This window comes from Eleutherodactylus coqui, chromosome 6 (assembly GCF_035609145.1).
Source record: "Eleutherodactylus coqui strain aEleCoq1 chromosome 6, aEleCoq1.hap1, whole genome shotgun sequence".
In the NCBI taxonomy this organism is placed as follows: Eukaryota; Metazoa; Chordata; class Amphibia; order Anura; family Eleutherodactylidae; genus Eleutherodactylus; species Eleutherodactylus coqui.
The window spans coordinates 109,031,880-109,050,163 of record NC_089842.1 but is presented as its reverse complement, the minus strand read 5'-3'; the positions used below and the strand labels follow the sequence as shown (position 1 = coordinate 109,050,163).

Below are 18,284 nucleotides of genomic sequence, written 5' to 3'. Positions count from 1 at the left end.
GCCTTAAGTCCCCCTTTAATCCAAACTTTTCACTCCCATTTTCAAGATTTCTCCAGAGTAGCACCTGTTCTTTGGAATGAACCCCAGAATAGAAGGTTAGTTTCCAATGCCCACTGTTTTGCCCTAGTGTGCCCTAAAAACACATGTTTTTAGAAAGGCCTATCAGATTCCCTAATCTAACTCTTCTGCATTTACGCGACTTCTACACTCCCCATTGAAAACCTGACCCCCTTCTTTCCATTGTATCCCCCGTACCCCATACACCTCATGCACTTCATACCTATATACATAGCTGGTGACCGGCTCATGCAGCTTTATGTATATATGAAAAGTGCCCTATTGTTTAAAAAGATGGCTGGTCCATTCTGTAGAACAAACACTTGTACCTCTTGCGTTACCCCCATTTCCTTCCAGTCTGTAAGCTCTTGTGAGCAGGACCCTCACCCCTATTGTTCAAACTGTTGATTGGTTTAAGTACTGTATGTTATGTCTTATTTTATGTGTATGACCCTTGTAAAGTGCTGCGGAATATGTTGCCATTACAAATTTACTCCAAGTGCATATCTATCTGTCTGTCAGTCCTATATTTCCTTTATTGAATGACTTTTTCCTATCACTGTATGGCTGTTATATTTGCGTTATACAACAGCACAGCTAATAACTCCTACATTGTAGCAAAACTTTTTCTTTAATAGCATTTTTTCTCCTGAAAGGCAGCCGAGAAGTCATTAGTACAGTCATTAACCCATATCCCTTACTCTGAAACCGCTGCATAACCAAAGTCAGGAATTTCAGGTTTATAACGCAAGAAAATAACATGCTATTGTGTAGCAAGGATTTCCAAACTCATAAAAAGCCATGTTCTTGGCAGAGCCTCACAACAAGTTATGAAAGAGTGATTAGAAACACTCGCGCTATAATTGAAGTCTGGTTAGCAGTGATTGTAGGCCTGTGTTTGGATTGTAGAATGCGGTGATACTTGCACATATTGTACATGGCTGCAGTATGTACACTGAGGGGTAACACCAGTGCATTCAAAACCTGCAATATTCCTCCTGGCAACCAATCAGACTGATTCACAATTTATTATATTTCTGTTACATAAAAATGTCCTACTCTTCGAGGCTGGGCTGATTTATTACAATGCTGAAAGAATCTAATCAATGTTTTATGCACATTTATGTCAATGGATGCCTACACTATGTTGTCCAGTTTATTTAAGTTCACACTGGACCTGTAATACCTGGCAGAAGGCTCTGTGAACTAAATGTAGGGCTATTTAGGGGCAAACAGGAGGGACTCTTGTATAAGAAGATTTTGGGACCTTCTATCCAAAAAATGTAATACCACAAATCATACACTCATCATAGAGGACATTACTCACGACTTTCTAGCAAATTTCTTGGGTCAATCCCAACCAAGCAGTAATTATAGGCCATGGAGATCATTAACTCAGACCTTACTAGACAGGAAAGCAAAACCATGGTTAGCAAAAACCCAAGACACTATAAGTAGGAGTTAAACAGTGCTCTGAGAAAGTAGGTGAGGGAGAGTAAAGACTACCCACCAGGTGTGCAGCGTAATTTGATGCCGTACAAGGATCCAATCATCATCAAGTGATACTCAAATGGGATACTCTTCAATTGGTGACTCTTGTTTTTTCCTAATATGGTAACCCACTTTTTTCAAACCTTCAAAGCAATTATTGGCCATAGAGAAATATGTGAAATACATAAAAAGAGGAGAAGGTCTCTCAGGACTAGGGTCAGAAGCAGTATTATAAGTCATAAAAGACTTGGTGTTCAATTCACATTCGAGGACTGGTTAAAGCTGCTCACCTCTCTGTTAGGTTCCAGGTAGCTGAACAGCCAGAGCAAGATGCCACATGGAGCTGACCCTTCGCTTCAATAAATTATTTAATGTGGTACAGATAGACAGGATAAAGACTTCAAGGTGTTTCAGAGAAAGTAAATCCCCTTCCTCAGAAGTATAAAGGAATTGGGCAAAACAAGCAGCTAAATACTTAAACAAGAAATTAGAGCCTTGGGACAAAACATTCATCCCCAAACAGTGATATGCCACAACTGCCGTATGGGTTCCGATGGTCGTTTCCACAACTTGAAATTGCTTCCTAACCGCTTTGCACTTCCTGGTTGCTGCTGACCAGGACCAGATACTGTTGTAGCCAATCACACAGTAGTGACTTGTTATAGTCAGTGATTGGCTGCAGAGTGGTAAGTCATGGGAAAACCCATTTAAGAATATTTTGCCGACACCTACTAATCCTACCTATCCTACTACCATCATAAGGCAAAAAAGAGGGCATGTAGGAAAGCTAAGGAGGTCAAAACCATAATCTAATCCACTATCTGTCTCTACGTTTCGATTCCCTTTGCCTAGTGAACATTAGGCAAAATGTACCCATTCACATGTAATAATTTAAATCTTACTAACATAATCAGACTGATTTCCTAATTGAAAGAGCATGTTCATGTTACCATGGAATTTACAACTTAAAATACACAATCAAGCTTCAGTCTTTCAATGTGCCGTTATTTCAGGGAATAATGTACCTCATTATTACAGCTCATTGTGTTATACCTTTGTTTGTCAGGCTGGCAATTCACTTTTATTGCATTTTTACAAATTAAACCATGTTTAATAATAGTCTTCTCCAGCAGCCATGTTGTGGCTGTTATAGATAGGGGTATGGTTGGCAAATTTCTTAAAAAATGCAATGAAAGTAATTCCTATTTATAAATAGAGCACATTGATGGATACAGAGAACGCATAGAAAATAACATGGTTATTAGTCATCTATATTACTATTTGTAATCCGTCATTAAGTTTTAACAATGTCATGTGAACTTGTGTTATATTATTTTGATAACTCTAGTTAAGAGTTTTCCAGGATGTTGACATTAATGGCCAATCCATCATATTGGGTAGGTCCGATTTCGGTCATTTCACTGATCAGCTGGCTGAACGGGTCACACTGTTTCTGTGAGAACTATGTCCCCTTTACTGGTCACCAGTTACAGCTCTATACACTTTTTAGTGGCTGAGTCTGGTATTTCAGCTCAGTCCTATTCACTTTAATAGGCCTGAGATCCAGTACCAGGCATAGCCACCACTAAATGTATGGAGCTGTGCCTGGTACCTAGTCGAGGGAACACAATGCTTACTGGAGTGCTGCCAAGAATTAAATCCTCACTGATTTGATATTGATGGCTCATCTGTAAGCAATAATATCAACTTCTGAGCAAAGGGTTGTCTGCTTTAGACAGCTCCATTTTTTTAAGAAGGGTTCCCTGTGATCATAGTGTATCCTCCTGCTGAAACTAAATCTGTGGGGAAACCAAACACGTTTTCACTTTTCCTACCATGCCTGCAAAAGTGAAATGAAGCATTATAAAGTTTTGATTGAGGTCCATTATGCAGAGATATGCCTGGTCCTTCAAAATGAGAGATGCTTTATGCAATTGATCTTTTCTCTCATTCGTAAATGAAGGTCCCAAAACAGTGAACCACTCCACCATTAACTCTGAATTCCTAATTGGGTTATGGAAATGTTTTTTTGTAAAGCCAGGAAAGCCCTTTAGATCCTATAGTTCATTCTCAGCATGATTCATTCTGATGGGTTATAGGAATATCCTTTTAAGTGTTACTACTACAATGTAGCTTGTGGTGGCATGGCATACCCTTAAACCCAATTTAAATTCTTAGGGCATTCTTGAGATATTGTACCTAAATTAATTTAATGGCTAGTATCAAACCAACTAAATATCTTTGGGGACTTCTGATCAAAACACAGTTCGAGAACTTGTTCTATGTTAAAGCTCTCGGATAGTCTGTGTCTGCAAAGGTGTTATATGGATGCAGTCAGTTCATTCCTTGGCAAATTAGACCAACAGTTTTCTATTTTTACTGTCCTTTCATTTAGAATTATGTGGCTGTTGATTGGATGTAATAGCAGCCTCATCATATATCCAGCTAGTGAACTATTTTAGTGCTAAGTATAAACTCAAAGAGGCCCCAGATAAGAACCCCAATTATATTGATTGGGTCACTGTTTAGCATTTTGTACACTAGATGATGAAAAATAGTCCCTAGAAAGGTTCATGCCAATGGGCTCTAATCACAGGCATAAAGAATTCAGCTGAATGATATGCCATACATTTCCAAACCTTATCCAATTCAGATATCAATGTGCCAAGTCCGTATATCATTTTGATAAATGTCTTCTCAATACTTTGCTGAAACTTCTCTACATGGCACATGAATTGTAAACTGTGGCTCCTTCTTTTCATTGCAGGTGACAGTGACCTTGTAAATAATGTGTATGAGCCTGACCCGGATCTCCTTGGTGGTGACAGTGCAGAAGAAGAGACAGAGGACAGTATTATGTCACCCATTCCTGTAGGACCTCCTTCACCATTCCCAACCAGTGAAGACTTTACCCCAAAGGAAGGATCACCCTATGAAGCCCCAGTCTACATTCCTGATGATATTCCAATCCCACTTGACTTTGAACTCAGAGAATCCTCCATACCAGGAGCTGGTCTTGGGATTTGGGCCAAAAAGAAGATTGAAATTGGGGAAAGATTAGGACCTTATATCATGACGCAGAAGACCACATTAAAAGAGAATAATCTAGGATGGGAAGTAAGTACACTATGCACTTAGTTAACCACATCTCTTGACTTTTCAATAATAACATATATGAAATTAAATTGTAGAGAATGCAGCCTAGAGCAGGAGGATGAGCGTGGGCGATAGTATATTCCGGTTATGTATTTCATGTCTTGTAATTATAGTGCAGTGAGTTTTACATGATCCTTAATGGGATAATTCGAGCAAATTTAAATGCATCAATGTTGCCTTACACATTTAACCCACTCATGAACTACATTTTGTATCAGGTTTTCAAACAGAGGAAATAGTTTTGTGAATATTTGCTAAACATAACCCAATTATAATTTTAGTTGCCTCAATGAGGATTTCTAACACCATCTTCTTGTCGGTATTTATTAATCTCATAAATTTTATTAATTTTTATATTAATAGATATGAGTCTAGAACATTTCCATTAATTCCAGTCTCTAATGCACCCAGTTTGAGAATGACTTGGGTGGACTCATTAAGAGAGCTTTACTCCTTCCTTGAGCTACGATAAAATGTTAGAGGATACAGGACCGTTTTCGAAAAGTTTTCTTCTAATGAATCTCCAAATGAAATCCTCAAAAATTATTTGGGTCTAGTATTTTTACAACGTGGCACGGACAACAGAACTTCAAGGTCAAATTTTCATTAGCGAAAAGTCTAAGAGTGGGCTGATTTTTTTTTTGGTGAGTCCAATGTACAATTCCTGAAACCTTCCACATGTATGTATAAAAGAACTGTCTTGATAATTTCTCAGGACTCACTGGCTAATATGACGTGATTTTTGTATTATGTTCTGCCATTGTTCAAAGGATTGTACACCTTCAATCAGCCTTTATAGGCTAGTTTCACATCTGTGTCGGAACCTCTGGTCAGAGGTTCCATCACAGATCTAGGTGAAAATACTGGAAGAAAAAGGACTGCATATAGTATATTTTCTTCTATCCAAAAGCCAGGCAGCTGGACAGAAAGAGGGCGGACCCCATTACAGTCAATGCGCACTGTTCAGACAGTCATTATAGTCCATCTGGCGCTGTTCAATTCCGTCCAGAGATGGAACTGTTTGGCAGTGGGGATTCTCCTTTTCTGCTCCCCGAATGGAGCAAGAAAGCGAAATCCCCAATGCAGATGTGAAACCACCCATATTTTGTTATGACCACTTTGTCCAAAATTATATGAATACCTTGTAATTTAAACCACGCTGAGCAGAATCTATAAACAATGATAAGTAATACGTCTGGTCTAAATTTATCACAGGCCAATTTCTTGTACTTTTCGCTTTAGTCTTGTCTCCCATCTACTGTATTTCTAAATTAGGTCCTCACTTATACAGAATTTCTTTACTCCAAATAAGACCAGCAGAAATTATGAAACTACTTTTTCCACAGACAAGAATGTTCTCACAATATCCCCTGAGTCCATAGTCCTGAGTGTCCTCAATTTCCTCACGCTATGTTATTTTATGTTATTTTTGTTGTACACCTTGCCACATGATATTGGCGCTGGCTGTTTTAAATGTAACATATCTGCTGAGATGATTTTTTTTGGCTTCGCAGTTAGTAACATGTTGTATGTAGTATTGTGAGGTCACTAAGTGCACGTAACACAAGCTACCACCATAGGGATAATCTGAGAAAACAGTGTTTACTATGTATTTTTTACAGTGTCTGAGTTCCTCCAATTCACTATGACAATGGACAAATGCTGGAAGCCTTTTCTTTTCCCATAAGTCTTGCCCCCCAATTAATACTGGCTACAGTTACATTTTTTTCCATTGGCAAGAAGCCCAAGTAAGCTGTCCTCTCCTACAGTAGGTTAGCTAGCTCTCTTAAGCCTTCCGTGGGTTAGTACTGTATTGTATAACTAGCTTGCCTTCCTAAAAGTTTTAGAATATGTTTTAGCTTTATTCTTAAATTTCTTGTAGAGTTGCGCCTTAAGGTGCAACAGTAAAAGACTACATTTTGATCCATGACCTACAGGGAAGAAGACAAGAGATTTGTGTAAACACTTATGAAGTTGGGTGACCAGATGAAGAAGAACTCATCTTCATAGACACTAAAATGGCTAACTGTCCTTGTAACTTTTTATCTACGATACACACAAAGCCAATTTATATGAGCTGACAACTGAGTTGAGCAGTAGTATGTACTCTCTGACATTACACCTTCAAAGGAGTAAACGTCATCATCTATCAGCCTACCAGTCTCCATGAACATTATTTTCCCTTACCCGATTATCTTATCAGGCCATGAAATATGGCCATGTGTGACAGCCTGGTAGAAATGTGGACATGGTAGCCCACTGATCATGGGGTCATTAAGCCATTGCCTATACCTTCTGTCATTTGCCACTTATTTTGCTATCAATAAATAACTGGCAAATATGTGCACCATGTTCTGTATCTTTAAGTGCAAAATAATTTATCTCTTCTGCAGTGACTTCTCATACCGAAAATGTTAACTTCACCGCCACAGGTAATCTAAAATTTAAATGTCTCCCTACATGATTGATGTCGCCATTTTAAAGGCCAAGTTCACACAAAACTGTTATTTGTAGAAAGGACCTGAGCAGTGTGCACAAATTATTCTCTTTGATACAACATCTCAGCTGAAAGATGCTTAGCCTCAGGGAATGCTCCATCACTGCACATACCTCTCCTATTTCTCCCTGTATTACAATACAAACCATTTATTTAAAAGCCATTAAAGTCATTTCATGGTTAGGTGATGTACTCGTCACACCTCGATAAAACCTCTGCATTAATACTCATCTTATACATCCTGTTTTCTTGTATGAGAAATCTGACTATAGAAAAAAGAACACTTGAGTGCATGGTAAATAAAGGAGCAGAAAAACTAAATCTCAGTCTTTCAAAAAGAAAAATGCATATCTGTTGCCCATTTATCTATCTATCTATCTATCTATCTATCTATCTATCTATCTATCTATCTATCTATCTATCTATCTATCTTCTCCATATCTATCTATTTATCTATCTCACATCTATCTATCTCATATCTATCTATCTATCTATCTATCTATCTATCTATCTATCTATCTATCTATCTATCTATCTATCTATCTATCTATCTATCTATCTCATATCTATCTATCTATCACATATCTATGTCATATCTATCTATCTATCTATTTCATATCTATCTCATATCTATCTATATATCTATCTATCCATCTATCTCATATCTATCTCGTATCGATCTCTTTCATATCTATCTGTCTTTCTAATATGGCAGAACCCTCAACCATAAATGATCCAGTCATATACAATATATTTGTAAGAAAGATTAAAAATGCTCCAATGATAGCATATTCCATAAAGTATAACCATAGATAACAATAATACTTGTTTAAGGCCAATTTAAGCCACCAGTCATAGTCCAGAACCAGACTGTAGAGCGAATTCCCCAAAATGCCATTTTGACAAGTTTTACAGTATTCGATGATCCAACTAGTGTTTTCCAGCTATGACTTAGCTCTAGAGCCTTATTCTAAGACTACAATCCAAGTACCTGTCCATTTAATCTGGTTTTGCGACAACTAGAGGACCCCATATTGCAGTCCACTATTACATAAGAGATAATAGTCCAATCACGGACTATAGTTTCCTCCCACTGCACATAGGAGGAAATAGTCTGAAACCAAGCCCTAAGGCTCTGACAGCATGTAATAATAAGTGGCACACGTATAAGATGATCCGCTAAATCTAATTACACAGTAAGTGCCACTGTCTTAAACTTGGCACATCTTCTGCATGTCTCTACTAGTTATAGGCTTTCTAAATCTTAGACAGTAATAGTAAATCTCAATAATGATTGACAAATCAACACTTTTTTACAAAAATATCTGGCAGACTTTACAATAAGAGGTCAACCGTCTTTTTGATATAGTTAATTTAATTCACTAACTTAATATAAGCAGGAGGAGGGGGCGCTGTTCCATTAGTGTCTACAGAAAATATTTGACTCTTCTAGTGGTGAGATGTGGTAGTGCGAATGACAAATGTAACCATAACCCAATAACCTATGAGAAACCAAACCCAAGAAGTAAAGGATTCCTCATGGCAATTATCAAAAAAATAGTCGCAGTATTACACATTCTATGACATTATGTCCTTTTATTCACTAATCCAATGCATTTGCCTGGAAATAGAAATGAAACCCTGGTCTAAAGTAACGCCATGAGATCATTGAAATAAATAAACAAGATTTATCTTGGGAACAGTCAATCAAACCACTTCACTCCTCTGGGAATTATATGTTGTTTGAAAATGCATTAGAAAGCATCAATTCATTAACACTTCATAAACCACAAAATCCGGAAAGCAAAGTGGAATTTGACCTTTTTTTTTTTTTGAAGTGTCAGAGCTTGTTGACCAGCTCACAATAGAGGATACACTGATAGAAAGGCACTTCAACCTTTTTTATGTTTTTGTGTCAAATACACAAAAGACAGAGTCCCATGTCTGGGCTTGATCTGATAGATTTACTAATGAGTCATCCCAATAGGATACAAATCACTTATGTGTGTATGGCATAGGTGAGGACAAACACCTCGCCAGTGATCGTTCCAGGCAGCAGGAATTCTCAAAGGTTTCAGAAGTGACAAAGATCTTATTGTTAGGTCAGAAGATATAATATTTGAACAGTTATCGTGGCCGTACTTATCACTCCGGACTTACACATTGGTGCCTTTCTACTTGCATTTAATGACTTCAATCCAGTTTTCTTAATTGTATCGCCACTTTTACACAACTTAGCAGTGTAAGGTTGGGTTCACACAGGGCAGAATTGCCGCAGAATTTCCGTGCAGACATTTTGCACGGCCATTCCGCCCGCAGCTATTAATCCCAGGATTAGCCAGCAAAGTCTTGTCCACACTCTGCGGCCAAGCTATGCGGAAATGGACAATTCAATACTGCAGCATGTCAATTCTTTTCCCTTTTCTGCGGCGGCCTCTCTCTTCTCTATGGGCGAAGCCACTCCAAAACCCATGGCGAAAGGCTAAGGGTTTTGAAGCTGCACTTATCCCGTGGAGATCTCGCATTTTTTTGGTGCGGTCATTCCGCGAAATTTCCACTGGATTTCGGTCCCATGTGACCCCAGCCTTAGGGAATTGCATAAATACAAATTCCATAATAATAGCAGAAGCACACCCATTGGCTGTCGCAATAATACTAAAAATAGGAAGGCTGATTTTACTAGATGTTGTTCCAACTATCTTGTAAAAGGCGACAGAATATTTTAATCCCACATCTACCCCCGTTCATAAGTCTTCCTATATTTCCTGATTGTCTCTGCAGTTTATGGGAGTAGATGTAAACATTAAATTGGGGAATTGTACTTTAAAGGGACATAGTCCCTTAAAGTTATGGGGTTCAAAGGTGAGGGAGCGGAGAGTCCAAGAAGGTATGTTTTATACTCACTGGGCGCTTTACTCCAGCGCTGTGCCCTACGCAAAGTCAGTGTGCGCTAGCAGCTTGGCTCTTTCTGCATGTGCATTATCCATTTATCTCTATGGGATTGCGCGTGCATAAGGACTCAAACTGTGTGATCTTCACAGCACTGGAATAGGGCAAACCTCCCCAGACTCCACATTCCCTCATCTTTGAGCCCCATAACTTAGTTAAAGGGACTGAGTCCCTTTAATTAAAATATTCAATTAATTACCAAAATAGATTGAAAGGCGAGTCCCCCATTGCCTTAATTAAAAGTCTTCTACCATTTCGAGTATGCAGCTCCTATTCAGACCTATGTCTCTCCATGGATACACACTAAAAACAAACTCTGTATGTACTCATGTTTTACTCTCTTCCATCCCTGCCCTCTTTCTGCTAATTCACCAAAAGAGGCCAGATTGAAGAAAGTAACACATAGAAATATATAGGAAATGAAACCTTGATCCGGCACCCAGATAAAGGCAGATCCAAGCTTTAATATGACATAATGACAGTCCACTTGAAACAGCAGCAGAATAGAAATTCTCATGTGTTTCAACCACCTCACACCTCCTTAATCATAGCTAGAATGTGAGGAGTCTGAAACGCGGAAGTATTTCTGTTCAGCTGTTGCTTCAAATGGGCTGTACGGTAATAGTGCCAATAATAAAGCCGCGATCATCATTTATCGTCATGCTGGATCAAGTTTTCATTCTCGGTGTAAGACACACAGCTGGACTGGGGTCCCTGCATTACAAGGAGGACGCTACAGCTGATAAGCTGGTTTCTTCTATGTACGTGGCTAGTGCATATAGATACATAGATCCTACGTCTGAGCCATGTTTGGAAAGAGGCCGCACATTTTTGATCAAGGCTTTTTGAAGAGTTGCTTAATACTTTTTTGGTTTAGCTGTATAATATAAGGACTATTTTTGCAGAAAAATATTATCGTTCAGGTAGTCGTTGGATTGCGCAAAACTGAACAACGATTAAATGACAAACGATAATTTGTTTGCTAATGGTTCGTGGTTCATTTTATACAGGCATAAAACCTGATGATCGGCCCTGTAAACTCTTACCTCACTGGAGGTACATCAAAACTGGTCTGAAATACTTTGTTTTCAGGGCAGTATTCATCACTTTATTTGAAACTGCGGTGCAGATATACTGGCGGTAAGAAACTAATACAGATGTTATTAAACTGTTGCTATAAAAATAACCTTCTTATTAGATTATGTTCCTGTAGTGCCAAGAAAGATTCACTAAAGTTGGCCATACACATTAGATAAAAGTCATCTCCACCAAACCCACCAATTTTGCCAAGATTGGCTGATCATCGAACGTGTATGAAGGACTCAATGGCCATGAAGCCAACCATGTTTTTTCTTTGGTAGTCAGGAGGAGTAAGTGTGGGTTGTACGAGTGTATGGTCATTGATCACATATGTATGGATGGCTAAAGCCCTCAAAAAGAGAGAAGTAAAATAAGAAAAAAATGTATCTTCGACCCATAAGTATATTAATGGAGTCACATCTAGTGAAACATTCTCACGGTGATATCAAGAACATAGATGGTCCTTCTAACAACCTTGGGACAGCATTTCTCTTATCCTGGCACAAACCCATGTTTACCTTTTTATTTTTAAGTAATGTTCCATATCTCTATTACTCATTGAATCTGAAGCCTGGTACGGTCTGTTTCTATTATTTGAGATACTATTGACTTTGTGATATTATTTATTTTTGGTCTACGTGAGAATACTTTCCCCATGGCGCTCCTCTTGTTTCTCTGGCATTCGTTTGTTCACTGATCGTGACCTGACAGCCAACTTTTATACCAGTAGTTAAAACTATTTGCCCTTGCGCTAACTTCCTCAAACAGAGATTCAGACCCACCCAACCACTATCTGTCCTGACCTTGTATTCACATCTCACATAGATAAATTGCTGGCTTTGTGGGACATCTTTTTATCGGGCGGCTCTATCTGTAGGGAAATTTTACAAGATACCTTCTGAATCTGGCAGATTATAAAAACACCATTTAATTAATTTCCATCTTTACACAAGGATCAATTGTTCAGCGGCCGCATCCAGCAGAGCGGCTGAATACAGACCCTCAATGCTGCAGTCACAAGTGTTTTTCTGGAAAACAACTTCTTTTCATAATCTGCAGAATGGTGACATGGAAGATCCCGTTGAGTTATTAATTTGTGGTTATTTATGGAGGCCTTAGGTCAGCAGTAGGAGCATTAATTGGATTTCAAATGAACTCTGCAGTGAATGGGAATAACACAGATGCGATTTGATGGTCCCCGTGGGTGACAGTTACCAAAACTGGCACAAGGGGTAAAAAGTTTTGTAAACCATAACAGCTATTAGGTTCCTACTTGAGCAAATCAAACTACCATATCCACTGCTCTACCCAATCATTAAACACAGCACATTGGACAAATCGGTCGCCTACCATTCTCTTTAATTTGTCAATAGGAAAGCTCAACCATTTGAAATTAATTTGCAGAAGTAGATGCTATTCAACTTTAGAAGTGTGATATATGCTGGCCATTCACATTATTATAGGCCGATCCCAACAATTTCAATCTGATATCTATGGTGAAAGCCAAGTGGTTCTTCAGCTTCTGTTAGTAGGGAAAATAAGGATTCACATGTTTAATTGTAGCATTATACTCAATCAATTTCCCTGGAGATAAGTAACAAATCCCCGTTTGCCATCCCCGTACCCATATGAAAGCCAACATGATGTAAGCATAGATAGTGCTGCTTTCCTTAAGCAGCGGTGTAGGTAGGTTTTACTGCACCTAAGGCAAAGATTCCATTTCCCCCCAACCCCTCGACCAATTAAGCTACACTGTGGAGTCCGGATCGGGACACCTGAGAATAAGACCCCAAAGTATGGATTCTGGGCAGTCGTGCTATAGTTGAAAAATATCAGCTGAACGGTTTTGCAGGTAGAGTTGCTGTTTACCTAGTGTGAGGGGATGATGGGAGTGGTAGTGTACGGGCAGTATATAGTATTTGACTGGGTTTACACGGGGTGGATTTGCCGTGGAAATTCCGTGCGGAATTTCACTGTGGCAAATCCGCCTGCGACTGCTAATCCCGGGATTAGCCAGCTATGTGGATGAGATTTGTAAAAAATTTGGTCCACACAGGACGGTCAATCCATTGTGGCAAAGCTGGAAGAAGCTGGCGCTGCGGCGTGTATTCCTCTGCCGCAGCATGTTTATTTGATCTTTTTTTCCGTTGCGACTGCCCTCCTCTGTATGGGAGAGCTGGCCCAATGGAAAAGCATGTGGCTAAGCTACTCCAAAACCCGCTGCTAAGTGCCACGTTTTTTCGCTGCTGCAAAACCACAAGATCTCCGCTGAGAGTATGACCCTAGCCTATTTCTCCCAGACTTCTAGCATTCTGTCAGGCAATACGTTCCCCTGCTAGGTAATTAATTAGTTGCTCCAGTGGGTGGAAATCACAGAAAGGGAATTATCAAACAGACAAAAATCACAGAAAGTGGCCCCATGCTCACTGATACATTGTTACAAGAGGGCAGGCATATAAGCCACATATCCCTCAAGCATGCGGAGGCCAGACTGCTATATAGAGGAGCCGCTTTCTGTGATTTTTGCTCTAGTAGGTGGCGGTAGAAGGACAGAGGAAATCTGCAGTCTTGCTCTCTGTCTAGAGACCCAAAGCTGTGGGAGCTGCTACCCTGTACTTGTATATGGGTGTGCTTAGTTTATTTTGTTAGCCTGGGAGGACTGCCCGCCAGACGGTACGGAGGGCCATTTATGTTCCGTTAGAGCCGGGCACGCAGATCTTCTTTTGATGTAACTATCTGCAGTGGCTGATGTTTGTATTGCGGCACGTGAAGTAAAGTGAAGTGAAGACGTGCTCTGTGGTACCCGTCCTGGGCGATCCCAAGCTAAATTCCACAAAATACAAAATTGTGCTGCCATTTCATAATGAACTTGCAATCATAGCAGTCAGTATCTCGGCATGCCAGAGGCGTAACTTGAAGCATCTGGGCCCCCATGCAAATTCTGTAACCATAACCAACCATAATGAATATTCATACTACTAGGCTTACTATATGGAGAAGAGAGGCCTAATGAGCCCCCTAAGGGTCCTGGGCTGCACTGTGACCATACCGCTCTGTGGCCTCACTCTAAGGAGTATAGCTATAGGCACACATTCCATGCTGCAAAAGTTCAGTTTGGGCCCATTTACGCAACTTCTTTTCATGGCTGCTGGGAATATTCCATCAGTAACTTTCCGGGTCTCTTAGGTGATGTTCGCATGCGGTAAATTTCAATAAAAATCCACATCAGAATTCTGTGTGATTGTTGCAGATTTTTGGCACAGATTTTAATTTGCTAGCGTTAGGGACCTCCCTGCGGATTCAGCACAGTCAGTGGGGAAAATTCATGTGAGATTTACTGATGCAGAATCCCAGTTAAGAAGTGGTGTACAACTTCTTTTAATTCTGCACGTGGATTTCAAACCCACATGTGGAAAAAAATCTGTGCTGTATACATGACAGCATGAATCCCCATTAAAAAATTAGACAGTTCAGATGCGGATTTGATGTGGAATTGCCAAGGGTGTTTCTGGGGTCTTAAGAGATTATAGGCACAATCTCCAAAATTTATGTTCCCCCTCCTTCTCCCTCACTGTAATTATCTCCCTTCATGGCCCCCACAGTGATAGCGTCCTCCTTTGTTCCCCCTCCACAGTAATAGTGTCCTCCTGTCTGCCCCACAGTGATAGCGTCCTCCTTTGTTCCCCCTCCACAGTAATAGTGTCCTCCTGTCTGCCCCACAGTGCTAGTGTCCTCCTTTGTTCCCCCTCCACAGTAATAGTGTCCTCCTGTCTGCCCCCACAGTGATAGTGTCCTCCTGTCTGCCCCACAGTGATAGTGTCCTCCTGTCTGCCCCACAGTGATAGTGTCCTCCTGTCTGCCCCACAGTGATAGTGTCCTCCTGTCTGCCCCCACAGTGATAGTGTCCTCGTTTGTCCCCCCTCAACAGTGATAGTGTTTTTGTATGCGTTTCCCACAATGTTAGTATCTCCTTTGTTCCCCCTCCACACTGAGTATCTACATATGCCCCCGTCCATAGTGACAGTGCACGCCTGCCTTATGGTACCTTTACAAGGGGCAAAGATCACCCAAAAACAAGCCCAAAAACAGTGATTTTCAGCAATATTCATTCCGTGTACACAGAGTCACGGACAGGGCACTGCTCGACAAATCGCTCAGTGGTCACTCACTGAAATGGGGCAACCAGGGAGCAGCTTCTTGCTCAAGGTGAACAGGAGGAGTCATTCAATCTTTGAACATCTGCCTGTTTGCAGTGAATGGAGGTGAGCAGCCAGAAAAGATATCCACCTCTATTCACTAAAGGACTATTGCTCCTGTATGAAACCACAGGAGCAATACTCATTGGGACGGTTGTTGGGTGCTTATGCGCCTGACAATTGTCCCATATAAAAGTACCTTTATTCTCCATGAAAGTGATCCAGGCACAGATAATACAACTTCCCTTAGTAAATAATGCAGACACAGAAAGTTCGGCATCCCCGTCGTCTTCAGTAAATGATGCAGGCACAGATAGTATTACCTCCCTTGTCTCCCCTTGAAAATGCTTTAGGCACAGACAGTTCTGCCTCTCCGTCATCTGCTGGGGAACTTGGCTCAAGTGTTCAATCTATATGCAGCACCCCCACAGGGGAAATAAAGAATTACACTGTTCCCATATAAATCAATGGGTTGCATGTGTATCATATGGCTGTACTGCATCCAGACAGATAAAAACCCTGAAGGAGGGACCTCCCTCCATTTACTCAGAATTTCCTAGTTCAGTATTTGGAATGTCTTTCGTAACCCAGATAGCTCCTTTATGCAAAGTACTTGTTTTATATATAAATGAATACTAAAATTAACTTTTATGGTCAAATGTTGAAATCTTACAACTCACATTATCCTACAACTCACACGTCGGAGTTTTAATTTTTTTTTTAAATCCCCTCCAGAAACCTCCCATAAATAAACTCTCAGCTAATGCCACACCGATGATTCACAATAATTTGCAGTAAAATACATGGCAGATTTTTCCTCCTAAGTCTCGGAGAGGAAATGATTAGGTCCTAGTCATTGGTTCCTTGTTACTCAGTAAATGAAATTCTGTGAAATAGCTTGGGGTGTATTATTCTTTAAGGAAAGACGCATCCTTTAAAAAAGGGCTCCTTTATTTTGTGAGATGTGATTGAATTTATGCATGCTCTACAGAGTCTATTACTCCCCTGCCTGCTGACACAGAACACACAGAGTCAAAGGGTCTGGTATAAATCACACCACATTTTCAGTTTATTGCCCCTGTGGAGCAAAGAGCTGAGGGAAAAAACACAATGATTTTGATCATTTGTTGAGTAAATAATGACATTTATCATAGCGCTGTTTATTTTGCTAATTAAAAGATGGCTGCCCTTGACAAGCATCCGAAAAAATACTACTTCCAAATGCGAGTCATTTATATTATATGCCGACCTGTACGGATGAGCCAAACCCGACCTCATGAGGGTTATCATCATTAACACGAATATGATTATTAGTATTATTATTACTATTTGTGTTGGTATTATTAATAATGATAATTGGTTTAATACACAAAGCGAATATCAACCATTCATCATAATGTCATTTTTAGGATTAATATTCAGTGCTGATTGATTCAACTTCTCTACTCCATTTTTCTGACACAAAAGTCCTTATCGCCTGCCTAGACATAGATTTAAGTTATTTAACGATAGTCTACTGCATACTGTTTTATTATTGAGTTTTCAATTAGCTCCCAAGCTCCACCTAGTGGTGGTTGTAGGTAGTCAGATTTTTATCATTTAAAGCATACCTAATTTTTTAGGTGACTTTTCAGAAAATGCTAGTGTGCACATGTGGATTAACAACACTATTTCTGACCATTATTTGACTTGTAATGTGCATTTTCACCAGTTCTGCCCCTTGCAGGCTGTATTTCCAATTCTTAGTCTTCCCTAAACTGGTGAGTGGAGACTAGCTGCTATGATGTCTCTGTACACAGCACATATAGAGAAGAGGAGATCCTGCTCCCCGTTCTCTATCTCTCACACACACAGAAGCAGCAGTATCAATTAGGACATTATACAGCAGTACTGAGCAGTGTAGCTGTAAATCCAGCACCAAGTTCAGTTAAAACATTTTTCCAGAAGCTATAGCCTTGTTTCTGTGTGACTCTGTCTTTGCTACTGTCTCCTTAGAAGCTCACTTCTCTTTCTCTTCATCATCATAGATTTCTATGGGCAGCATGAGATGACAGCAAGCAGAGAACTCTCTGCACCCCCAATCTATCTTGGTGTATCTACTGCTAAGGACAGGCTTCATAGAGCAACAGGCAGTGGGCAGCAATCCAGAAGCAAGGGAGACCCCTAGTGGACCTTTAAGTAGTTTTTCAGCATAAAAACATTATTTTTGCCAAATAAAAAGATTTACAATTGTGCTAGTTATAGCATTGGCTATCATGGAAACACAAGTCAGTGACCATTCAACTAAAAATATTATTTTATTTATTTTAAACAGCAAAAAATACTGAAATCTTAAAGGTAGAATCCTTGTAATAAAGAATGCCTAGAGACGGAGGGGTTGCCTATTGGCAGCACTAATCGGCAGTATGTGGAATTTATATGTGCAAAAAGAAATGACTAAATACATTACGGCAAAATCTTAATATTATTTCCATAAGCGGGAATAACTCAGGAGTAATGGAGAGGAGTGCTGAACCTTTAAATAGAGCTCCCTTACTCACTAGCACAGAGGGGAAATAAATATTTTCTTTTCGTATTTTGAGAGTCATCAATGCATACCAAGTTCTTCTCAGAAGTCTTTTATCATCTTCCACCATAGCAGGAGTGACTCGGCTAGTAACCACGGATGGGGAAAAAACAACATTTTGACTGATAAAAATAAATCCCTTCAACACTTGGCTTGTTCTCAGGACACAAAATGGAAACCTGCTCTTCCCTTCTACCATACCTGAAGTTCAGTCTGAGACAAATATAGACAAATGTATTTATTCATAGAAAAATGTTTAAAAAAAACCAAAAAAAAAACACAAAACTTTCTA

The 18,284-nt window shown here is 39.7% G+C and overlaps 1 protein-coding gene across 4 annotated transcripts in view; it reads left to right on the top strand.

Annotated features, from left to right (window-relative positions):
- Positions 1-18,284, top strand: part of PRDM16 (PR/SET domain 16) — a 495,474-nt gene that overhangs the window by 158,211 nt on the left and 318,979 nt on the right. For all 4 annotated transcript variants that reach the window (XM_066607384.1, XM_066607383.1, XM_066607382.1 and 1 more), the window contains exon 2: positions 4,316-4,665. In XM_066607384.1, the coding sequence (XP_066463481.1) occupies positions 4,316-4,665 (350 nt within the window). The remainder of the gene's footprint in view (positions 1-4,315; positions 4,666-18,284) is intronic.